Source organism: Eleutherodactylus coqui, chromosome 12, assembly GCF_035609145.1.
Source record: "Eleutherodactylus coqui strain aEleCoq1 chromosome 12, aEleCoq1.hap1, whole genome shotgun sequence".
Taxonomy (NCBI): domain Eukaryota; kingdom Metazoa; phylum Chordata; class Amphibia; order Anura; family Eleutherodactylidae; genus Eleutherodactylus; species Eleutherodactylus coqui.
In genome coordinates this window covers 35,833,627-35,859,155 of record NC_089848.1, presented here as the reverse complement: position 1 = coordinate 35,859,155, position 25,529 = coordinate 35,833,627, and the positions used below count along the sequence as shown (strand labels likewise).

The 25,529-nt window shown below is 44.4% G+C and overlaps 1 protein-coding gene across 2 annotated transcripts; it reads right to left on the bottom strand.

Annotated features, from left to right (window-relative positions):
* Positions 1 to 352: 352 nt before the first annotated feature.
* PDIA4 (protein disulfide isomerase family A member 4) lies at positions 353 to 25,529 on the bottom strand. Of its 2 annotated transcripts, none has more exons than XM_066585004.1 (10): positions 25,327 to 25,529; positions 21,312 to 21,432; positions 18,610 to 18,815; positions 16,016 to 16,154; positions 9,766 to 9,971; positions 8,599 to 8,757; positions 6,865 to 7,016; positions 3,860 to 4,016; positions 2,001 to 2,234; positions 353 to 1,038 (listed from the first exon to the last, which is right to left on the bottom strand). In XM_066585004.1, exons 1-10 carry the CDS (start codon positions 25,397 to 25,399, stop codon positions 626 to 628), a joined length of 1,860 nt encoding a protein of 619 aa, XP_066441101.1. In that variant the 5' UTR covers positions 25,400 to 25,529; the 3' UTR covers positions 353 to 625. The 2 variants fall into 2 exon arrangements, with proteins under 2 accessions (XP_066441101.1, XP_066441102.1); XM_066585005.1 differs by having other exon boundaries at positions 25,506 to 25,528.

Genomic DNA, 25,529 nt, shown 5'->3' with positions numbered 1-25,529 from the left:
ATTACATCTGTAAGGTCCTGAAGCATGAAGCGAAAAAAAGCCCTAACCTCTCTTATTGTGCGTTTGCACAGATTTTTCTTACCTTTGATCATTTGTAAGAACCATGAATGAAGCTCAACTTGCGTTATAGCACTATGCATAATTTTAGGTTTCATTGGCAGTTCTTCTGCATTATCTCCCTCTTTAAGACTCATCTTGTAATTGGATGAGTTTGAAGCAGTTTCACATCTGGCGTATAATCCCATACACCAGACTGCTATTCTTATATTATGCATGGATAATGCAGGTACAATGTGTTTATCATTCCTGAATCAAGGCATTTGATATTTCAGTACCAGTTATGACAGGGCAGTTATTCCATAAGGATTTAATTTGTTTGTGAAAATAAATCACACAATACATAATAAAAATAAAAAAGTAAGGCGGAAACTGTTTGAAAGAGGAAAACGAGTTGCACACAATTTGTATAGAAAAAAAAAATTTGATCAAAAAAAAACTACAAAAAGGCATCTATACACATTTACAAATCCCCTTCAATTTCTATCTGTATTTGCAAGAATCCCACATATCCAGCAACTGTGTGTAACACTGGTACATAAACAAAAATAAAGATTCAAGGAATTTTTCAAAGCTCCTCTTTCGTTTTTGACTTTGCCCTGTGCTCCTCAATAAATCTGGAAAAACCTTCTAGATCTCGGTCTTGACCTTGGAACTGAATTGGGTTATATTTTCTGTTCTTCGGTGCAAAATATATTGTTGGAAATCCTTCAACTTTGTATCTGTCAACAGGAATATCATTAACGGTTGCATCCATCTTGGCTATAACAAGATCTTGTGCGGATCGGTATTTTTTACCCAAGTCATTGTAAACGGGTTCGAGTGCTTTGCAATGACCACACCATGGTGCATAAAACTCTATAAGTACGTCTGAGTTTTTATCCATTACTATTTCTTCAAAGGTTTTTCCAACTACTAATTTAACAGGCCCTTTATTGTTTTTGGGTACAGGCTGTGACTTCAAAACTGGAATGAGTTTTCCTGTTTTAGAGAAAAAGAAAACAAAAAAGTTTAATATGGAAACAAAAGGAAATATTGATAAACATTGTAAATGCTTTAATTACACAGAAGGGTTTTATAGGCTAGACATTTACTGAAACTAGTGAAGGTGTAGCCTGCTCATTCAGAAAGACAAAATTGTTACATCCCACCCAAATCATGGGCTTGCTTGCTACGAAAGAATAAATAGAGGCGGGAAAAAAGTTCCAAATTACACATAAAAATGGCAAAAAGACTTTGGGCTGCATGCGAACCTGAAATACGCTTTTTTCCTTTTGTAATAGGATTCTACTGATTTTCAATAAACGATAGTCTTTCTTAAGGAGAAGGCATTTTATTGGGACACCGAATTGTTTTTACTCTTCTGTCTATCTCTTTCATTCTTGAATATTTCACAGACAAGTTTGGGAAACAAAAGTTAGGTGATGTTTTGTCTTGTGAGTCTTTGTTGTTTTTGTCTTGTTGCTTTTCCCTCTCCCTCAAACCTTCTATGTTCCCTCTCTACCTTTGCTGCAAGTTAAGGTACATACTGTCAGGACCTACCTGGTCCCATATTGTGACTGATACTTTGAAATTTTAAAGATGTATGTACACATACATTGTTTTTGTACTCTGTAAATGTTGAATTGCAGTTTTATATGGAAAACTTATAAAGAATTTTTAAAAAGTTTAAATGTACAATTAAATTTCTAATGAATTTTGTTGTTATGCTTTCAAAAAAAAAAAGGTCTTAAAAATGCCTTGTTTTTCCTTGATGAAAAATAAGTTCTCAAGTAAACTTTACAGTCTGATTCTCCGGACATTTTTTTTAAGCCAGTGTTGCTACAATATCCAAGCATATGCATCCCATTACATTTATTTTTTGTAAAGCCGTCCTTTGTAGGTTTTGCTTTTAAACATTAAATTTCTGAAGATAAAACACACAAAGGCAATCAAACGCTTACCTTTCTTAAAGTCCTGCACAAACTCTCTAAGTGAATCTGAATCAAACTCTTCGGGGTCTTTAACATATTTTTTACCATTAGCATCCAGAATTGCAACATTCACTTCCTCTCCACTGTCACCTAATCCAAGGTCTTTTAATTCAGAAGCGTAATCATCTTCATTAGAAATGCAGAAGGTGTATTCGGGAAAATCTTTTGCAACATCCAACACTTTGCTTCGCCAATACTGGGTATCTGTAATTATTAAGCTTAATGTATTCAATGTGCTAATAACAGTGGTGCAAAGAATATGGTCAGTTTTCCAATTTAGGTTTAACCATCTCACTAAATAAGACATCACACCTGCAGCATATTGCCCTTCTGTATTATGCATTTACTTTTCAGGTTAGTAGTTTTCAGATACTAGACTTTCAAATACTACCAAAAGTGAAACAGATTACAATTGCTCTTCATTCATAAAACTACATTTTTCTGGTATTCCTTATCATTGGCTGTCCTCTCTGTGCCAACAAACCATCTCGTCTTTAAGCTGCTCCATTCCCTCATCCCTTTTCTGCTGTATACCGTGTTTTCCCGAAAATAGGGCACCCCCTGAAAGTAAGACACTTGAAGTCCCAAATATAAGGCACCCCCGATAGTTAGGCATAGTAAAGTGTGTTTGTATGTAAGCATGCCCGCCGAACAGAACACCAGAGCATGCAGCTGTGATGCTTTTTAGCCCGTCGCCGCTGTCCCACACCTTCACCGTCCGTTGCAGAGCAGCTGCATGCAGGACATGAAGACAGTCACCTGCCGCCGATCCCGATGTTCCCTTCTGCAGCCATCGCTTGTAAATGTGCAGGCATGTCAAGAAGCCAGTCCCCTGCTGCCATCCCCGTTGGCTCCTACTGCCAGATGCATCGGTAGATCTGCAGACAGTCTGCCGTTATCCCTTCTCCTGCCGCCGTTATCCTGTCCCTGGTGTGCCTAACGTGTGCACTGTCGTGAGCTCCCCCCTGCTGGCCGGAAAATGCCATACTGTACATTCTGTTTCTGCTGTGATGAGCTCCGCCTGGTGGCCGGAAGCTGCAATACCATCCCTGATTACAAGTGGTACAGAACCTTCTGTCGGTGATACGGTACCGGTAATTTAAGTCTGCAGACAGGTACGTTACTTTACAGCCCTTATTTTTTTATGGCTCTGTGTGCGAGTCAGGCAACCTGTGTGTGATTAAGGCTGGGTTCTCCCAGAGCGTATTTCCAGCTGCAGGTTTTGAAGCGACCTAGCCGCACGCTTTTCAGTTTCTGTGGCCGGTGATTCCGCACCACAACGCCGGCTTCTCCCAGCTTTGCCGTGACAGATTCGCTGTCCCATGTGGACGAGATTTCTGAGAAATTTCGTCCACAAAGCTGGCCAATTGAGGGATTAGCGGCCAAAGACGGATTTTCCGCGGCGAAATAAGACACCCCCTGAAAATAAGACGTAGCGCATATTTGGGAGCAAAAATTAATATAAGACACGTCTTATTTTCGGGGAAACCGGGTAAGGCTGGAAATTAAAGCATTTCTAAGAGTTTGTTCTAGAAAATATTTTGACACAATAAAAATGAACGGTAAGTAGAAAATGTACCCATTCTCACCTAGTTCAGATTTACAAATGCTGAATACCGCGCCATTGCAGATGTGTTAATTAAAAAGGTGAGATCCACAACTTTAACATATCTTGATACATTCCCAAATGTTTGAGTTGTAACTATTGACAGGACTGGATTGTAAGTGATAACATTTCATCTTCCAGTCAAATTGAAATTTCACATGTGTGTAAAAGCATCCAGTAAACTTTCTGCACAGTTTAGGCACATTTACAAGCATTGACATACCAGTGCGGTGATCAAAACTGAAATCTACTGTGTAATAAACAACTACAAGCGGACGCTTAGTATATCTTTTTGCTTCGTTTGCTTTTGTTCTATGACCAACCAGAGGCAAAGCATTCTTCAGAACGTGCTCCTTCAGATCTTCCTCCTTTGTCAAATCCTAAAAAAGCAAAACACAAGTTACCAAGTTGAAAACTCAACCATTTCAATTTAGTCAAATCTTTTCTATAATAAAGGGAATAGTCTCAATCCTAGTTTCATAAACTGCAAGCTTGTCCAGATAAGTGGTTACCTGCAGGCCGCTATTGCAGAGCATAGTATGATATGCATGTGCAGTAAAACCGAGGACCGGGGACAGGACTGTTGTATTGCCCAATACAATCCCCGGCCCTAGCCCCACATGGAGACAGCATATTCATCTGTACAGGATCTGTGGGCAGAAATCAGAAGCTGCAGCTCCATACAGATTTACTGCTGTCAGCCGCCTCTAGGATTGAACCATGCTGCTGACCTAAGCGCTAGACAAATTCCCTCCACCACCCAAATATGCTGCCGGGGACAGTTACAACATCCCCATACAAGTCAGATTGTCATTCTTGCCAATGAAATCAGATGACTCAGATGGCACTCCTCTAATGTGAATGTTCACAGTTTGTCCACCTCCAAAACAGAGCAAAGGTAAAAATCAGATATATGCTTAACCCTGTAAATTTACAGCGCTTGGTCCTGGGCTTTAATCCCACCCGATTGAATAAATACGTTGGGGGATTAAAGCCCCTGCTTCTGCAATCAAGCAGGAGCAGGTCGGTTTGTCAACTGTTAGTCACAGCTGAGAACCCGGAGGAGAAGAGAGAGGTGGTTTTTAACCACTCTTGCCTTCTCCTTTCCAGGGGTACATAGCGATCAATGAGCGCCATGTACTAAAAAGTGAAAGTGGAAGAGTTTCTTCCACTATGTGAGTCAGTGGTCACGTGACTGCCAGGATGCCTTGTTACAGGAGAGCTACAGGGTCATAGCAGATCCTGATCAACTCTGCCAGTGGCTATTGTAACTGGGGCTCCTATGGATGTCCCAGCTACAGTGAAAAAAAAAAAGTAAAAAAAAAAACCCATGTGAATGTCCGCAGAGGTCTTATATGACGTTATGCGGGACATAGGTGGTAAAGAAAATAGTTACAGGAATAAGTAAAAAAAATTTAAAAGTTCCAGAATAAAATATGCATGGAAGAAAAAAAAAAGGCCGACACCAAATTTTATTTAGTTGCTCCATACCAACACCGGCAAGCCTATATAGTATAAGTTACCGTAAGGCAGCTTTCCCACGGGCGACAAAATTGCATGATTGTTCCGTGATGCGAGAAAACGTGTGTATGTGAAGCCCATGCTTTGAAAGAAGTTCCTTCACATTAGCGCAGTTTTCTCTGATGCTATCTTGTGAGGAAAGAAAAAAAAAATAAAAAATTGTGGCATGCTCTACAATGCCGCAATTTTTTTAGTAGCCCATATTACCCTATGAAGCCTTCATTTTTGTCACATCGCACCAAATCGTGGCTTTCGTGCAATACGACTATCACATTACAAAATAAGCCCTACCTCAAAACTAAGCACTAGCTGCACTTCAATGCATAAATAGAGGAGTACTTACCTAGCAGGCTCGGTCCAAGCCCTCCCGCTGCTCTCCGGAGCTCCCTCAGGCGTTCTGCATACCTCGTTCACCCACATAAGATCACTTCCTGGTTGCTGGATTCATACATCCCGCCTCCAGGAAGCCTAGGCGCTGCTCAGCCAATCAGAGCCATGAAGTGATCTTATGTGGGTTAACGAGGACTGCAAGATGCCCGGCGGAGCTCCAGAGAGCAGCGGGAGGACCCAGACTGAGCCTTTTAGGCAAGTACCGTATATACCGGCGTATAAGGCGACGGGGCGTATAAGACGACCCCCCAACTTTCACCTTATACGCCGGTAATATAGTGTAAAAAAAAAAAAAAAAAATCATTACTCACCTCCCCCGGTGTTCTGTCGCGCTCCGGCAGGATGTCGCTCGCTCCTCGTCCCCGGCACAGCATTGCTTTCTGAATGCGGGGCTTGGAATCCCCGCCTCCAGAAAGCTAATACACACGCCGTCAGCCAGTTACAGCCATTCAATGACAGCATTGAATGGCTGTGATTGGCTGAAGGCGCACGTGGCTTCAGCCAATCACACTATTCAATGACATCATTGAATGGGTGTGATTGGCTGAAGCCACGTGCGCCTTCAGCCAATGACAGCCATTCAATGCTGTCATTGAATAGTGTGATTGGCTGGCGCCACGTATGTTTTAGCCAATCACAGCCATTCAATTATGTCATTGAATGGCTGTAACTGGCTGACGGCGTGTGTATTAGCTTTCTGGAGGCGGGGATTCCAAGCCCCGCATTCAGAAAGCAATGCTGCGCCGGGGACAAGGAGCGAGCGACATCCTGCCGGAGCACGACAGAACGCCGGGGGAGGTGAGTAATGATTTTTTTTTTTTTTTTTTACACTTTTGTTTTTTGTATTACCGGCGCATAAGACGACCCCCGACTTCAGAGCAGATTTTTCGGGGTTCAAAAGTCGTCTTATACGCCGGTATATACGGTATTCCTTTTTTTTGTTATTATGGTATGAGCTAAGTGGTAAGGGCTTATCCTTCTCATGATAAAATTGCATGATTTTATCGCAGACAGCAGCGTTGCATGATTTTTCACAAAAAAAATAAAACACACGCATTGCTGACACTACAATTTTGCAGGGACAAAGTTGTAATATTGCCGCGATTTTGTAACGGCGAGATCGCTGTCGCCTGTGTGAAAGAGGCCCAACGCTGATGCAAACAGGGCGAGCGGCTGATACTACAACAGCAATAATTCTGTGCATTTCACACAACTTGCATAATCCTTGCATTGGACACGGAACAAAAAATGAATACAAAAGTCCAAAACTAATAAGGCATTTACAAAAAAATATTGGAATCACTACATAAAACTTACATTAATTTTAAAGAGGTGTTTTTTCGCTTCATACTTCGACTGAAATCTGTCAGGATGCATGACTACAAGCTGTCCGGGCTGCACCTTCAGGAAACTGGCAATGTCTGAGCTGAAGGCATGGTAAAACTTGAAATCTTCTCTTAAAGCATTTGCTGAAATAAAGGTTAAACAGAAAATTGACATAATGGCCATATTTATGATTTGTCTTCATATAAATCATTCGAATATTTACTTCATAGAAGTGATTTGGCATCCTGTTTAGCTCTCTGCCGAGGACACATTTACGTCTTTGCAGAGTGGCATTTCAGCAGCCTACGGGTGAATGCCCACGGACGGATTTCTACAGCTATTGTGTTCTATTTAACCCAGTAGTTTTTCTGCCTGGCAATGCTCACATGCGGAATTCTACTGCAGATTTCCGCAGCGGGAGATGCATCGCGGCATGTTCCATTTCCGGGGGATTTATGCCACGGGAGGTCTCCATTAACATAGCATAAGGGATGCCATAGAAATACGTGATCACCAGCAGGCACTTTTGTTTTTAAACGTGATACTCCCATGGCGTATATCCGCAGGCGGATCCTGCGACGCTCGTAGGCATGAGCCCCAAGTCGTCATATATCCAGCTATATTGCAGACAGAGCTTTGGTTTTAAAGAGAAGACACTTGGCTTTTAAAACACCAAAATGCTCCAACAAAACAGCCTGAATTATACCAAATTGAAGTTGATGAGTTTTAGGCACAAAGGGAATGTTAATTGCCCAATAGCAAAAAACAATTGAGTGGTGAGGACCATCGTTAAATTTTAAATGGGAAAGACAAAAATCAACTTTCCCCACTTAAAAAGTTAATCAAAAACAAACAGATAATTGGTATTGGGTTTGATACAGATAAAGCAATCTCAAAATGGCCTCTGCCAATTTAAACAATAGGCATTTTTCTGATACATTAACTTTACATAACACTTAGGGTTGCCCACCGTCCAGAATTCCTGGACAGGCCATATAAAAAAGGTCCCCTTTACTCTGTCCGATAATCATTCAGATTGCCACGATCCAGCGAGAGTCTGAACCGTTATTGTTTGGTGTAAATGCCACAGAGACTGAACAAACCAATTTGTTTATAGTCTATCGTCTGCATGCCTAAACACCGAACGACCGTATAACAGGCAGGCATCAGATGGAGAAGAAACGATCCCATTGACCATCACCCGTTAGTGACTCCGTGTGCTTGTGTATCCGGTCTCTGACTGGGTCACATCAGTACTGCGTTCATCTGTAAGGCCGGCTGCATTCTAGCTTGTGAAACTAGTTTCTCAGCATTTCCTTACCATTGTTCAGGTCATGCTGGGAGTTGTAGTTGCACTTGGTAAAAACGTCAATACAGCATGATGGGTTGCCAATAATGCTTTGGTATACCAAGTTTCTTGAATCGTTATTTCAGCAAGACCCACAAATAGTATTGACAAAATCATAACGACTCATAATGTTGTTAACATGTTATTTTGATCTTATGGTAAATGAGCTGTAATGAAAACACTGGAATACACTGATGCAGTTTTACTACTGCGTGCCGTGGCATACTGGAAAAAGAAGTGGTGGTGGGTAACGAGGCCATCACCCGAGGGCCCAAACAAACATGAATCCGACCAAGCACACCACACTGCATTCGGCCAGGCAAACCATAACCTATAAAAAGAAAAGTTTTCTCCTCTTCTTGCATGTATCCACTAACCTGCATTCTGGTAAGTCTGAAATAGCTTTTCCTGGCCGTCTCTGAAGACTCCGATAACTGTAGCATCACTTCCATCTCTCAAGTGCTCCTGCACTTGTTTTACAGTTTGCACTAAAGTTGATGGGGGACCAGCCTGTTCAATCATAAAGTCAATAATTCCTAATAGAAATTAAAAAAAAAAAAAAAAAAAAAAAAAAAAAGGTTTAATAAGCAAAATAACTAAAAATAAAAGTAGTAAAGATAAGTTGTTGCAGACTGAAGTTTTAGTGGTGAACATGTTAAATGTAAACAATGTATGCATGCCAATGTTCAAGCTGAACATGTGTGTTCAAATAAATGTTTTGACTGCTGCGCCCGACAGGTGGCATCTCTGAGCTGTGCAACCCACAATACAGCTACAGTTTTGATAGCGTCCATTTATAAGTTATACCAACACATTTCCTCCCATTCCACAGGAGGATCTCAAGCGCATCACTACACTTTTGGGTGGGGAGGAGGAGACTTTGTTAGTGAAGCATGCAAAGTGCTGACTGTTCCAACTGCCAGTGTTGCCCACAGATACCAACCACCAGTATGCAAACATTTGTCTAAGCAGTGAAGCTTATTTAAGAGCTGGTAGAGCTACAGTCATGCTCATTTCATATTCTAGAGCGCTGTACTTCTGAAAACAGGGGTTTAATTACATTACATATGAAATCAGACTAAATGAGTTACAAATGGAGAGGCAGAGGATGCTGCCAACAGGAACTTACAATTTAGGCCTCTTGTCCATAGGTGATATTTTACTGCGTTACCCACTGCGATAATCTGCATGTGGGTAATGTAGTGAATGCTTTCCATAGCATAACTATAGAAAGCGCAGCCCGATGTACATGAGCAGGAAAAGAAAGGGAAAAAAAACGCTTGCGTCTAAAAATCGCATCATGCCACTATTTTCCGCGATGAACCCATCATTAAAGATAGGTTCATCACAGAAAATCGCAATGACAAAACGCTCCCTGGCATCGGTTCGGTATGTCGCACCACCTGAAGACAGGCAGCCTTATTAGCGATGGGATAAGAAGACCATAGGGTTAGAGAAGACGTTGTGCACATAGTGCTGCAGCAGGGCACACACAGATCTACAGTAAGAGATGCATTAAATTATACAGTACATTTTTCACTTGCCATGTTTCTCTCTTGGTCCATTATAATCATACGCCTTCCCCTTACGAAAGATCTTCAGTGTGGGATATCCAGTCACATTGTACCTTGTAGCCAGGTCAGCCTCGGCAGTGGCATCAACTTTTGCAAGTGGTATTGCTGGCGTTCGCTTACTAAGCTCCTGTGCAGCTTTTTCATATTCTGGGGCAAGCTTTTTGCAATGTCCACACCTATCCAGAATTAAAGGATCAGCACAAACAAGTATTAGACTAGTAATAGAATGCCGATAAGCTTAAATTGTCATTGCAGTTTCATTAAGCATTCTCATTTTATATACCGGCCTTTTATGTAGCAAAGTATCACACACTTTGGAAAGAGCAATATATACATGGTAACATCATATGTTAGACTGAAAGATAAGATGTCCATCCGGTTCAGAATACTTTATTATTCAAAATGATATTTAAAATAAAGGGGCAAATGGTGGTAGCAATGAGATGTGACCAGCAGCCATCAGTTAGTATCATGTGTGATTGTGCATAAAACGAAACAAAGGTTTGGTAATTATTATATTAGGTTGTTTTCTGTATACGAGTAGCTTAATGTCAAGTTTATGGTGGGGTGGAATGCATTGATTCTCTAATGAGATTTAATTAGTTCTTGTTCGGTGTTGGTCCAGATGATTATGTCAATGTCGCGGAAGTAGGCCAATGCTTTGCTGGGGCAGGAGGCCAGAAAGTCACTCCAGTTTTGCCATGAAAAGGTTGGCATATTGCGGTGCCATTTTACTGCCTGGCGGTTCCAGTGAGTTGCAGGATCATTTCTTTACCAAAGGAGAAATGATTGTGTGCGAGGCTGAATCTTGTGAGTTGCAACCCCATTTCAGAGGCAACACTACTGACCTTAAGGTGTGCCTGGCAGGCGGTCAGTCCATCTTTGTGTGGGATATTAAGAGTATAGGGACTCCCCATTCATGGAGGCCAGGATTGTGCCATCTGGGAGTGGACCTACGGTTGAAAGTTTTTTCAGTAGGTCCGCTGTGTCCTGGAAGTAGCTGGTTGCATTTCCCACCAGTGGTTTGAGGACACCTTCTAACCATCCTGAGTTTTTTTTTTTCAGTATGGGTTCCTACACCGGAGATAATTGGCCTTCCTGGGTTGCCAGCTTTGTGTAGCTTGGGAAGCATGCAGAATGTTCCAACCCTTGGGTTTTCTGGTGTTAAATCCAAAAATTGTGTGGAGCCGACAGCCTTCTCAAGACCCTTCTTAATTTCCTCACATATTTCCAAGTCAGATCTTGTTCCAGTTGGCTGTAGTATCTGGTGTCCCATCAGCTTCTTTAATGTAGTCTGATGTATTCATGAGGACTATAGCGCCCCCTTTATCCCCGCAGGCCTAATGGTGCTCTCCTTGTTTTTTTCAGTGTATAGTTGACCCTTTTCTGAATATTGATATTAAATGCTTCCTATTTCTTCTTGTCCGGTCTAGTAGACTGCACCTCATGTCTAAAGGAGTCTATATATTTATCCAAAGTGGGGTTGTGGCCAGGAGGGGGGTGTTCAACCAGACTTCTTCTTGGCCCCAAGTTTCTCCTGTGTTTGAGTGCTTGAAAGTCCTTTCTCCTCTTCATCATAGAAGAACACTATAGCCCTGGTTATTGTTACATGAGCCAATGATTCTCCCCAGTCCAATCTGTTTGGCTTAGAGCCCTCCCCCTAGTTGCAGTAACTATACCCATGGTCTTAGCTGTGGCCCCTCAATGCAAAGGATGAGAAATATAGAAATATCTTACCGTTAATTTGGTTTCCTTGAGTCCATCGGAGGACTATATTTCTGTTCCTGTTTGAAGGCCCCTCCCACCCACCTCCAGTGTTTTTCCAATAACTACACTGGAAACAGATATAAGATTTATCAAAACAATTCATACATTTCTTCACGTGTATACCCAGAGGGAAAAAAAAAAATTATATATAATATCTATCTGGAAAGTAGAGTTGCTATTATGATGGACTCATTGAAACCAAACGGCAGGATAGAATGCCTATATTCCACATTGTCCAGTTATGGCAGCACGATTGGAGCAATGCCAAATTATAGTTCGTAGGGGATAAAAGGACTACAGCTTCCAGAACTTTAAACATTTGTTTTAGTCAACAAAACTATTTTGGACCTAAATGCAACGCCTAAGGGCTTATGCCCACGGCCGTGACTGACTCCACCAGCGGAATATCGCCCCCCCCCCCCCCCAAAGACCCCATACTCCCCTCCCAGATCTGCTCCCTGCAGACATAGCCACAATTGATATGACGCTTTGCCAAAGAGACATCCAGAAGGGAGAAAGTGCAACAACAGGCCCAAAATACTCTGGGTTCACTGGATATGCAAATAGCAAGGACAAAAACAAATTCCTGCTTCAGACGGTCAAGGAAGTGTCTGGAATTAGGTGTAATAAACTAAATGGGTACGTACTTGAGGAAGGGTCCGATGTGCGCCCAGATCCCCAATGTCATCCAAGAAAGAAGTATAATAAAGTCTTTGTTGGCATCCCAAGAATTACTGGATCAAGTCTATTTAGGTGTAGTAATACATACTGTAGGTTTTATTTATTGAAATAAATAAATAAATAAAACAGGGATAGTGTTATTTATGTGCTTGTTAAAGGAGACCCCTACTCTGAAACGTGTTACACTATCTGCATTTAGTTTTTCCAGTAAATAAAACTATGCATTTCTACACCTAAATGGTCCCGATTCAGTAATTCATGGGAAACCAGCAAAGACTATTAGGCCGGCTGCACACGGCCGTGACGGGCTCCGCTGCGGAATTTCGCGGCGGAGCCTGTCACGGTGCCCCCCCCCCCCCCCCCCCCCAGAGACCCCCAAACTTACCTGCGGATCCGGCGTGCTCGCTCCCACATGACGCTTCGGCGGTAGGCGGAGAGGCGATTTTACGCTATCTTCCGCTGTGCTACAGCGGAAGAAAGCGTGAACGGAGGGCTTCCATTGACTGCAATGGAAGCCGTCCGCGCATACACCCGCGGCAAATAAAGCATGCCGCGGGTGAGGACGGGTGATTTCACGGTGCGAAATTCCGCACCGTGAGCCCTGAGCTATTAGGTTCAATAGAACCTAATAGTTGCGGGCAACGCAGCGGATTTCCGCCGCGAATTACGCGGCGGAAATCCGTCCGTGGGAAGGAGCCCTTACACCGCTTTCTTGTATGCCCAGGGGGGTCTGAGCGCACATCAGACCTTCCCTCAAGGAACCAAACGTGACTTGGGATTAGTGGAATTGCTGAGTGTATATTTCCCTATTCAATCTGCATTTGTCTGTTTTACATCAAGTCACGCAGTGTTCGTTTAGCCAACACATTGTGCTACATTGTCTTTTCTTCCTAAAGGTTAAATACATTGTGCTGAGGATACTGGTGGGTTATACTGATAAGCATGGCTACATTAAAAGCACATATAGTCTGTTTATGGGTTGCAGTCTCCATTGTTTTGCACAGGTGAGTAGTTAGGGGTGGGGGTTACTCAACCAGGGTCTTATAAATTGCACCTGTGGAATTCAAAATGTGAGGAAGAACAGGTAAGCATTTTATCAAACCCAAGTGAGCGTGTGTGGCTGACATAACTGTCCTGTGTCATAAGTGCGCGATTTGGGATTAGTGACTTGAGTCAGGGACTCTGGGAAAGTTATTTGTATTTTATTATTGTTTATCTACTTGAATTTTTGCATCTACTACTGTCATCTAATCTATCTGTATGATCCCCATGATTGACAATGCCGTCCAGTATACATCTTATGCCATGCATGCGGTCCTTGACCAGTCATTTGGAAGCCCAGACCCCAGATCCTCAGCTTGTAATACCGAGATCCACTGACAACATGGGAAGTAATTTGCTGCTCACTGAGCACTCGCTGGGGTAGATGTAGGGGTTGGATGGTAGTATGGGGGTCCAGGATAAGAAGATGGCTAGAAGGTTGGAGGAGTGTTTAACCCCTTAACGCCACAGGGCATAAGGTTACGTCATGGCAGCGTAGTACTTACCGCGACCGAGCGTATCCTTAAGTCATGTGTAAACTCTCTGCTAAATGTCACCTTACGTTATAGAGACAGTTAGGAGTGAGTTCTACGAATATGACAACAATGTGGTCACTGGTTGACCAGAGGAATTAACCCCACAACATCCGCCCCATAAACTTTCTCCATTAATTTGCATTATAACAGCCTACTTCACTCAACCTCAGAAATCTTGGAAAACTTCCAAATGTATTACCAAAACCTATACGACACTAAAGGGAATACAGAGGAACACAAACGACAAAACATTACCCCTTACTTAGACAATCACACAAACAATTAAAACACGACTTCACCGAGCAGGAATAGATTAAGGGGGTGGGGGGAAAGTCGGCAAAAGCCCTGGACCTGATGGGTTCAGACTGCGGGAACACACTGCCTACAATTTTGCTTAAAGCATTCAATGCCATATCCAAATCCTACCCTTTTCCCCGCCAAGCTCTCCAGGCAGTCATACTAGTACCACAGAAACCAGGAACAGACTTCTTTTCTTATTGTAACTTTCAGTACATATCTTTAAACTATACTCCAAGAACCTGGCATCTTGTTCGGCACCCATAACACCCTCCTTGATAAATAAAGAATAAATAGGCTTCGTTCCAGGACATGAAGCAAGAGAATACCATTAAATCAATATCGCTAATTTCTCGGGCCTGCATCTCTGGCGATCTCCTAAGTGTGCTGGTAATAGACACGGAGAAAGCTTTTGACAGGGTTCTTAGAGGCCACCCTGCGAAAAATAGGCATGGGTCCCCGGTTTCTAAATTGGATTATGGTCCTGTAGAAACACAATTATCCAATAGCAAGAGTTCAAATCAACGGATCACTATCATTAAAAAGGTACCAGACAGGAATGTCCTTTGGCTCCCAACTAGAGATGAGCGAGCATGCTCGTTTAAAGGGGTTGTCCCGCCGCAGCAAGTGGTGTTAAGCACTTCTGTATGGCCATATAAATGCACTTTGTAATATACATCGTGCATTAAATATTGGACATACAGAAGTTATACACTTACCCCCTCCGGTGTTGGCGTCTGCGTCTCCATGGCGCCGACCGAAGCCTTCTTCTGCCTCGATTAGACGCGCTTGCGCAGTCTGCTCTTCTGTCCCGCTGAATGGGGCCGCTCCAGCGTGCTCGCGCCGCACAGGTAGTCTGCGCATGGCCGTTTCCAGCCATACCCACAGACACTAGGCCAAAAAAATACATTTAATCACCTGGCCAGACGTGGTGCGGGTCTCCTCCGTCGCAGCTGGATCTTCTTACTTCTGCACAGCGGATGTGCTCAGGACACCAATGCATGCGCAGGGTTTGCTTTTTTTTCTTTTTTAAATGTCCTGCTTTCCCGCGGCATGGAAGTAGTGTCAGCTGCGCCTGTGCCGCGCGTCGCGAACGGCTTCCATTAGCCTCAATAGAGGCAGTCCGTGAGGCAAAACCACAGAAAATGGAGCCTGCTGCAGTTGTTTACCCCCGTGTGCGATCTACACGCTGGAGGAAAATGACATCTGCAGGTATTTAATTACCTGCAGCCGTCCAATGTTTCCCTATGAGCGCAGGAGACCTGCACAGATTTTTAAATTCCATTTTCTCCATGACATGAGGCCTAAGAGATGCCATCCCGGAGGACCTCAAGGAAAATAGCTGTATAACTCCGTATCAGCATGGGTTTATGAGAGATCGTTCCTGTCAAACCAACCTGATCAGCTTCTACGAGGAGGTAAGTTCTAGGCTGGATCGGGGAGTCATTGGAATCCCCCACCCCCATTACTGCCAGCTCCACATTTTTCCCATAAGGATGTGTATTGTTAATAATGATGATACAATTGTCCTCGGGAACTCCCCTGCAGTTTCCTCACATGGTGAATACACACTTGCAGTACAGCAATCCACATCCCCACTATGTATTGCAGTGGAAGGAGGAGATAGACAGTCTCCCTCTCTCAGGACAGGATGGAGAGGAGGAAGCATCTGCTTCTATTCTGTTACACCTGCTGTACAGCAATCCACATAGCTGCCAATCCCAGAACACCAATTCTATATAGACGTTGGCTGTCCCCATAAAATAAGTGAAAATGTTATTATGCACGCAGCAAACCAGAAAAAAAAGCTGCATAAAGTACAAAGTTATAGCTTTATGTTTTTTTTAAAGTAATGATACATTCCTTTTAAATGTATATTTCACTTTAATGGTGCTTACCATGGTGCATAAAATTCAACTAGTATGATATCTGCAGTTTCTACCACCTCATCGAAGTTTGCGTTTGTCAATACTATTGTTGTTTCAGGTGGTATTGTCCAATTCGGATCCGAAACCTCTTTCGCTTTAGCTACTATTGCTGAAAAATTAAAGAATATAGAACTTGACTTAAAAATATATTTGCAAAAAAAAAAAAACCAAACAAACACATACATACACACCCAAAGTACAGTAGAGAAGATTACTTTAAGTGTAACCCCACGTGACTTCTTGACTATAAACACGGTTACTCAAGTCCTTAGCAACAAATTACCAGATTTTTTTCAGCAGCTAAATACAAGATGAGAGCCGTGTTGTGGTTGGTTGCCAAGGCCACAAAGACAATACAAGCACTTAGAAATCTCCAAGGCTCCCGCTGAAATGAATGCAGCAGACCCATGGACGCCGCTCCATTCAGCCAGGAAGCTTTGGGATTGGTAGGGGTTCAAACAGTCATACTCGCTTATAGCGGATAACTTGATATCTTGGCACAACCCCTTTAATGTTATGACTGACTGGAAGAGTGGGGAAAGATTAAAGGGGTTCCTGACCTTAAAAAAAAAAAAGAAAAACACATACGTTTTATACTCCCCTATTCCTGCCCAGACAGTCTACTTACCTCATCTTCTCCCTGCTGATCTTCTAGTGTCTCCTGCAATCCTGGTGGTGTCACATCCCCCTCCTGTATCCTGCAAGGAAGTGGGGGAAGGGGGGGGTGTGAGGGGGTGTAACCTTCCCTCCAGCTGGCTGGTTCTTCTGCTTCCTGTGATGAAGCGTCCATTCACAGGCATTCTTCTTCCTGCCCGGCAATGTATGCTACGTCACTAGTGACGCAGCTTTCACAGCCCTACAGGGAGCGCCGAGCTACTGCAGAGACGTCTCGTGCGCGGTCTCTGCAATAGATCAGCATTCCTTCCTACCCAGTGAACGCTACGTCACAGGGACGTAGTGCACATTGCCAGGTAGGAAGAAGAATTCACACTTTATAATAACAGGAGGATCCGTCCGGCTGGAGGAGAAGAGGTGACCTGGAGGACTGGAGAAGATCAGCGAAGAGAAGATGTGGTAAGGAGTCTGCTTAGGGAGGAATAGGAGAGTATAGATTTTTTGCTAAAACCCCTTTAAGCACATGGCAAGATTTGAGAGTCATGCAGTTACCACCATTTTCAATTAGCTGATTTGTTGAGGCTCCCAAAAGGCAGACCCCCAACAATCCAATATTGATGACCTATGAGGATAGGTTTTCAATATCTTAATGTAGGAAAACCCCTTAAATTGCCTAAACATATTAAAATAAAGAGAAATCTCCCGAATTGGAGATTTTGAATTTGTCGTATATAAATATATTTGTCACATAACTTAGTCACCTTAAGTCTATTCTTAAACCATTAGGGAAAAATTTTAGCCTTAAACCGGAGACGCTTATGGGTGTGGGCGAATATCCTACTGCGCCGGGATTTTTATTAGCGAGATTGGGAGCAAATCTCACTTCATAAATAGCGGGTACCAGTTGTCTGATGGCTCACAGCCATGATCAGCACTAATATTGATCACAGCTGTAAACCCTTTAAAATGCCCTGCTCAGAGTCCAGGAGTCCCACACAGCCCCCCCCCCCCCCGCCAACCCCTCAAGATGGAATCGAAAGATGGTTATCATGGCGGCACAGGACCATCTCCGTCTGCTGAAAGTGCTGTGTCTGATTGGCTAAGTGCTCAGCCAGTCATTGAATGACAGCGGCCTGCTCAGCCAATCACAGGCAGCGCTCAGCCAGTCATTGAACTCTTCAGAGAAGAATAAAAATATACAAATTCCACGCAGATTGTGCACAGTTCAATGTGTACCTAGAACCCCAAAAACTACAAGTCAACAGCGCTAGACACTAAGTTCCTTCCTTCTCATTGTCCTCCTCCACTTTCCTCTTTGATTAGAGATATTAAAAAAAAAACACAAAAAAAAAACCGCACCTTGGTGGCTCAGGTCGGGGGTCATAGCTCAGGTCGGGGGGGGGGGGGGGGTGTCATACAGAGGACAGATTTCACTTGCAGTTATCAGCAGCGGAAGACCTGCGATTGATTGTAAATAGTCGTGTATGTGTGTGGTTTTCACACACATATATATATATGGGTATAGACTGCATATCATTCTTGTGGGGGAAAAAAAAAGGAAAAAAAAAAAGACTTGCAAGCAGTCAACAACTTAAGCAGCATTAGAGCGCTCATTTGAAATCTCCCCTTCTCAATTCTGCCTTCTGTTAATTGTGTATGGGCTGCAGATCGAACGCATTCACAGACCTCAATCGAGGCCATCTGCGCTAAAACAGAGCATGCTGCGACTTTTCTTCCACTCGCAGAATCCGCAATTCGTATCCCCCCCCCCCCCCACCTCTACAAAAACATTCAGGTTAGAAAAATTAAAGTCCCGTGAAACACGTAGGTAAACACCAAGAACGGGCGCTTTTCTTTTGCAATGGATATAGAATGTTTAAAGAAACTGCATCTCTAGTACAATATAATATGCAAAAATGACACCAATTATGAAAATGGCAACAACTTACCTTCTTCTGTTCGTGAATCTTCATAGTCAACAGGCTGGCCTTTCTTGAAGATCTTTATTGTAGGATATCCAGCAATGTCATACTTTTCAGCAAGCTTTGGGGCTTCTGTGGCATCTACTTTAGCAACGGGTATAGGTGGATCATTTTCCTTTAAGGTTCCTGCAATCTTTTCGTACTCCGGCGCGAACTGCTTGCAGTGCCCACACCTAACACATGGCGTAAGGAGGAGTGCCAAAAAGAAGAAAAAAAAATGTGCTTTTTAATATGCAGTTAATGAAAGACCAGAATAAAGATTCTAAAGTAAAACAAGAGTAAGAGAACTAAAAGTTATGCTTTTAAAGGTTCTGCTCAAATTTCAATCCTTCTGATCCGTTATGGAGAGAGAGGATAAAACATCTGCCAGAACGGCTTTAACAGGTCTCATCCAGGAGTCTGATGGAATCAATCAAAAGCAAACATTTTCCATGACATAATTTTCATTTTCAATGACAGTCGCAGAACTTGAAATACAAAAATAAGCACTCTGCCAAGTCAAGCTTTTTCCAGTTAAATATTTTTTTTTTAATAAACAAATAAATCCCCGCCCATGAGAACAAAACTTCAGTGAACTTTAAAATCTGAAATATTTTTTGCATTTTTAAGACTGAGTATTGAGATTCTTGTGTGTTTTTAGTTCTGTTTATCCTACACAACTTCTTTATTCCTTTGGGTTATAGTGTAAGGGCTCCTTCACACTGGCGAGAAAATTGTGCGAGATTTGTGCGTTGCAAAAAACAGAAATATCGCACAAATACAAAGCCCATTCTTTTGTATGGGTTCATTTATGTTCGCGATGTTTTCCTGCATGGCACCCAATGCGATACGATACAGAAAACATACATATTTATATAATAATTTCTGAGATTCTTGTATCTCATTTCGCAAAATTAACTTTCAAAATCATCAACTGAGAGCTTTCAGGCCCAATGTCCACAGCAGATTTGAACGGCGAAATCCGAGTGGGGCACCTGTGTGGATGATCAGTAGTTCAAACTGCCCGTAGGGAAATATGGGCGCCCGCACCTCAATTCAAGCATGCGGATTTGATTTCCACAAATCAAATCACATCACAGCATGCTCCATTTCAGACTGGTTACCGCACAGACGGCTTCCATTGAAATCAGTGCAAGCGGTCCAATTCACGGTTCGTCCGCAGCTAACATACATTTACATCCTGCAGTGTTGGGGTATGTATGGAGAGATCGCAGGTCGACCTTCCTTCACACAGCGCAGGCATCAGTTGTTTATTACAGCTGACACCCACGGGCAATAGCTGCAATTAGCCACGCGGCTGATCAGTGCTATAAACACTTTAAATGCCGATGTCAATTCTGACAGCAGCATTTACATTGCCCTGAACGATGTTCGGGGGTCCCATACGGCCACCCCCCTGTGTGAGATCGCAGGGAGCCGTGCAGGTGTCATGGCAGCCAGGTGCCTTCAGAAAGGCCCCAGGGCTGCCTTAGCAGACTGCCTATCAAGCCATTCCCATGACAGGGAAGGGGGATGTCTCACAAAAAATGAGCCCTCGCACAACTACGTTGATGGAAAAATGAAAGTTATTCTACGCAGAAGATGGCGGCAGAAAATTATTGAAAAAAATTTTCATGTCTTTGAAAAAAAATAAAAGTAGTACAGGAATACACACACACACACACACACACACGTTTGGTATTGTAGTAATCGTAATGACAGAAAAAAAGAATAGTTATGTCATTTTTGTTGCATTTTGTGCACCGTAGAAACAAGACGCACCGAAAGATGGCAGAATGTCGTTTCTTTTTCATTTTATTCCACTTAGAATTTTTTTAAAGTTTTTCAGTACATTATATGGTACATTAAATAGCACCATTAAAAAATACAACTCGTCCCGCAAAAAACAAGCCTCATACAGCGACGTCGATGGATAAATAAAATGAGAGGGTGTTCCGCCACGTGAGGTCATTATCCCCTCTACTCTTCATTAGTCAGACCTCATCTGGAGTACTGTGTCCAGTTCTGAGCACTCCAGTTTAAAAAAAAAAAAAAAAAAAAGGACATCGACAAACTGGAGCAAGTCCAGAGGAGAGTTACCAAGATGGTGAGCGGTCTGCAAATCATGTCCTATGTGGAACAGTTAAAGGGTCTGGGAATGTTTAACTTGCAGAAGAGAAGGCTAAGAGGAGACTTAATAGCGGTCTACAAATATCTGAAGGGGCTGTCACAGTGCAGAGGGATCAGCCCTATTCTCATCTGCACAAGGAAAGACTAGAAGCAATGGGATGAAACTGAAAGGGAGGAGACATAGATTAGATATTAACAGTGAGGAGGATCAATGAGTGGAACAGGTTGCCGCAGTGCAGAGGGATCAGCCCTATTCTCATCTGCACAAGGAAAGACTAGAAGCAATGGGATGAAACAGAGGGAGGAGACACAGATTAGATATTAGACAGTGAGGGGGATCAATGAGTGGAACAGGTTACCACGGGAGGTGGGGAGTTCTCCCTCAATGGAAGTGTTTAGAGACTGGACAGACATCTGTCTGGGATGATTTAGTGATCCTGCACTGAGCAGGGGGTTGGACCCGATGACCCCGGAGGTCTCTTCCAACTCCACCATTCTATGTAGTAATTACATAGATAATATACAGTTTTTCCTAATAGACAACATCAGCAGTTACTTACCATGGTGCATAAAATTCTACAAGTACAGTGTCTTTGTCTAGCATAAAAGTATCGAAATTTGCATCATTTAGCACCAAGACGCCATTTTCTTCTTTAACCTCTTCGTTTTCGAGTGAGGTTTCTGAAATAAAACGATAAAAGTTTACTAACAGCACTTAAATTTTGTATATTTTACACATACGAACCAGTTACATCAGCCGCTGTATACAGCACAAGTGTGTAGTCCTGAGCGCACTAGGCTGACCTTTCATAGGGGAACACATGGTATATTCGGTACTTAGAGGATTTGTATCTGAACACTGGATGAAGCAATATTTATTAGCAGAAATTCACACGCAGCAAATGTGTGACTGAGGCTACCTTCACAAGGTCGAGTGCAAAACCCGGCCCGATGCCACGCTAGTCACCGTGCTTTACCTGCAGATGCGAGGCTTTTTTGCATAAATCACTTCCCTAAAATTCTGATCCTCCAGCGCTTGTTTCACACGGATCAGAGGATTGTGAAGTGTTTCCTGTGGATTTCACTCTAAAACAGAAGCAGAAGCCCTGTGCGGCGCGAGCACGCCGGAGCCGGACAGAAAGCGCAAGCGCGTCTAATCCAGGGAGAAGGCGGCTTTGGTCGGAGCCATGGAGACGGGGACGCCAGCACCAGAGGGGGTAAGTGTATAACTTCTGTATGCCTCATATTTAATGCACGATGTATATTACAAAGTGCATTAATATGGCCATACAGAAGTGTATAACCCCACTTGCTGCCGCGGGACAACCCCTTTAAGGTCCGAGAGACACTTTTCAACAGACAGTACTGTGGTATCTATGAGTTGGCCTTTTAGAGGATTTAGAGGCCGTGGACACCTTAAACTCTCCTGCTCCTCACACGTTTCCACAAGGTTTTGCAGAGTGCCAGAAGAGTGGCACGGTGCATAATCCTAGTTATAGAGGCCACTGCCATGGGGAATACCGATGCCATGTGAAGGTGGACTCCATCTGCAACTATGTTGAGGTAGGTGGTAAGTGCCACCATAATATCCACATGGATGCCAAACCCAAAGGTCTCCTACCAGCTTGTCTTCTTCCCATTGCGTATTTTAACACTGCACGAAAATTTTCATGGACACAAAAAGCTCCGCAAACACGGTCATGTGTTTAAGCCCTTAGTCAAGCATACGGGTTTCCACTGAAGACCCTTGCACTGCAGGTGGGAAAGGGTTTCGCGCTGCAAGGATAAATTGTGAAAGGGTCACTCTACTTTTTAGAAACTTCTGCCGTGTCGCAGAGACATCCCAGGGGGTATCTTCTATTCGACAGCACACATGCAGATACCTCCTCAGGGGAGCGGTGCCCAATGCACGCCCTGTAATAGGCAGGATCCAAGCACACCAAATGTAAGAAGAGAGGTGCAGGGCAGAAAGGTGGAGGCGCAATCAGATCACATCCGGCAAGATCTGCCTCTTTATTTCTTCACACACAGATATGCAAAGTCTTCCTTAAAGACTACAGTGTGCAGTTGAAACGTTGTCTATCTGTATGAGGGTGAATAAAGACGCACATCTTGCCGGGTGTGATCTGGTTGCACCTCCACTTGGCTGCCCTGTACCGCTCTTCATACATGTCACAGAGACACATCAGAAGTGTTGATCAGTGGGGGTCTGTGTGCGAGACCCCCACCAATTGCTACAAGCAGATGGAAGCCTTCATCTGAGAGCTGTTCCCGTAACTACTCTGCGCTCCATAGGAGGTCTATAAACTGCCTGTGACCACAGATGTCTGAAGCCCCCAGACAGCGCAGTAAGACCCCGCTGTCACAGGTAGTGACCATCACACATCTTCCTGATCTTACAATACAAACATCTGAGCAGATTTATGAGACTTCAATGCGCTCGCTGTCACAAAAGGACGCAGTGACAGACCCGCCATGCTTTAATGGTCTGCATGAAAGATCTGGCCCGTGATTTACCGCTGATCGGTGCCTCGCTGGATGCATTTATGCCAGTCTAAGGCTGCTGTCTACGGGCGGTGCATTTTAAGGCAAGCGGATTTCCGCCGCAGGAGAACACTTACAGTCACCGCGGTTTTTTTATGATGAACCTACCATAGGCTCATCACGGAAAATTGCAGTATGCCGCGATTTTTATACGCGAGTGCAAAAATTGCAGAGGATTTCTGCTTGTGCGCATCAGGCCGCGCTTTCCATAGTTATCCTATGGAAAGCGTTTCATGCGTTACCCGCACACGGATTATCGTCGCGGAGAACGCAATGAAGAATCGCCCGTGGACAGGAGGCCTAACAACACCGGATTTGGATTGCGGAATCTGCAATCGTGATCTATGGGAATTCCGCATCCATTAACAAGAATAGAGCATTGGCGCGCTCGCTCACACGAACGGACAGCAATTCAGAAATAAAACTGCAGCATGCGCTATTCTTGTGCGAATTTTGCAGACGGCTCCCATTGAGGTCAATCAAAGCCGCCCACCTGCGGCCTATCCACAACTAACACTGCGGATAGGTCACTGGTACCTGCGTCATCGCCTGGTGACGGTACAAGGAAGGAGGGGGGATCTGTACTGCGCATGGCCGATGGCGAACCGTCCACACCATCCTCAATACGGACTAAAACATATCCACGCGGACGCCGCATGAGGAATCCGATCCGACCGTGTGAGACCGGCCTAAGGCTGGGTTTACACGGGACAGAATCTCTGTGCGGACTGTCCTCACGCCAATTCCGCCCGTGGCTCCTAATCCCAGGATTAGCCAGCAAAGTAGACGAGATTTTGCAAAAATCTCATGCCCGCGCTGCGGCCAACCCGCACTGAAAGTGACATGCGGCGCAGAAAGCAGACGGAGCACGTCCATTCTTTCTTCATTTCCGCAGCGGCCTCGCTCCTCTCTATGGGCAGAGATGGTCGCAGCGGAGATGCAGGAGGCGAAGCCGCTCTAAGGCCTCATGTCCACGGGCAAAAGAAGAATTAAAATCCGCAGCGGATTATAACTCTTCTCCTGCCCGCGGATCCGCACCCCATAGGGATGCATTGACCACCTGCGGGTAGATAAATACCCGTGGATGGTCAATAAAAGTGATTTTTTTAAAAATGGAGCATGAAAAAATTCGGACATGCTCCATTTTCATGCGGGTCTCCCGCGGGGACGGCTCCTGCGGGCTTCTATTGAAGCCTATGGAAGCCGTCTGGATCCGCGGGAGACAAAAATCGGAATTTACTCACCTGCTCCGGATCTTCCCTCCGCTGCGGCCGGATCTTTTTTCTTTGGGCCGGCGCATGCGTGTGGCACGCAACCGGTGTACCCTGCGCATCCGCCGGGCCAAAGAAAGTAGATCCGGCCGCGACGCAGAGAAGATGAAGCCGCGGCGAAGGGAAGATCCGGAGCGGGCGAGAGGTGAGTTAATTCTTATTTTCAGCGCTCATGTCCGCGGGGCAGGAGGGACCCACTGCAGATTCTACATGGAGAATCCGGAGCGGGCCTGATTTTCCCCGTGGACATGAGGCCTAATACCTGCAGCTGAAGGCGGTGGGTTTGAAGCTGCGCTGATCTCTTGGAAATATCGCGTTTTTCCGGTGCGGCCGAGCCGCAAGATTTCCGTCCCGTGAGGACCCGGCCGTACGCCGCACAATTACCGGGCAAACTGCGATTGGCATGATAATCGCTCTACATAAAGTGGGCTTAGAATAGCAGCAGCGCCATTTACACGCAGCGACTCGCATCAGAACGCCGATGAGAAGAGGGCAGCCGGAAGCAGGCAGGTGCCCATCTGTGGGGCGATGCCACTGGGGGTGAGCTCTGCAGGGCGGGCGGCACTAGCGGGAAACTTCTAGGAAACTGGCATATAGGAGCAAGTCTACCATAACTGTCCCAGCTGCCCCTCCTCACAGCGCCGCTGCTCTCGGCCAGCACACTCCGTGGAGATGCAGCTTGATATGTAGCTCTATGTTCCACAGAGAACAGACCCGTCCAAGGTAGGTGGTACTACGGTAAGTGTGCAGCGAGCCTCACCTGGACCGCCGACCTCACTGAACACGGCCAGCGGCAGCAGAAGAACGAGCAGCGCGCTCCACAAGAAGCCCATGACAGCCTGCACGCCCGGCTCGGAGCCCCCGCCTGGTACACACTCCTCGGGAAGATCACTGCGCGCCACTCACACACCTCCGGCCGGATCACTACGCGCCGCTCACCTGCTCACACACTCTTACAATCAC

Excerpts from the sequence above, each read along its gene's own strand:
- PDIA4 (XM_066585004.1), bottom strand. The coding sequence starts at position 25,399 with ATGGGCTTCTTGTGGAGCGCGCTGCTCGTTCTTCTGCTGCCGCTGGCC. Across the intron at positions 18,816-21,311 it reads GTAGAATTTTATGCACCATG|GTGTGGGCACTGCAAGCAGT; the intron begins GTAAGTAACTGC and ends GCCATGTGTTAG. Across the intron at positions 7,017-8,598 it reads TCAGACTTACCAGAATGCAG|CAAATGCTTTAAGAGAAGAT; the intron begins GTTAGTGGATAC and ends CCTTTATTTCAG.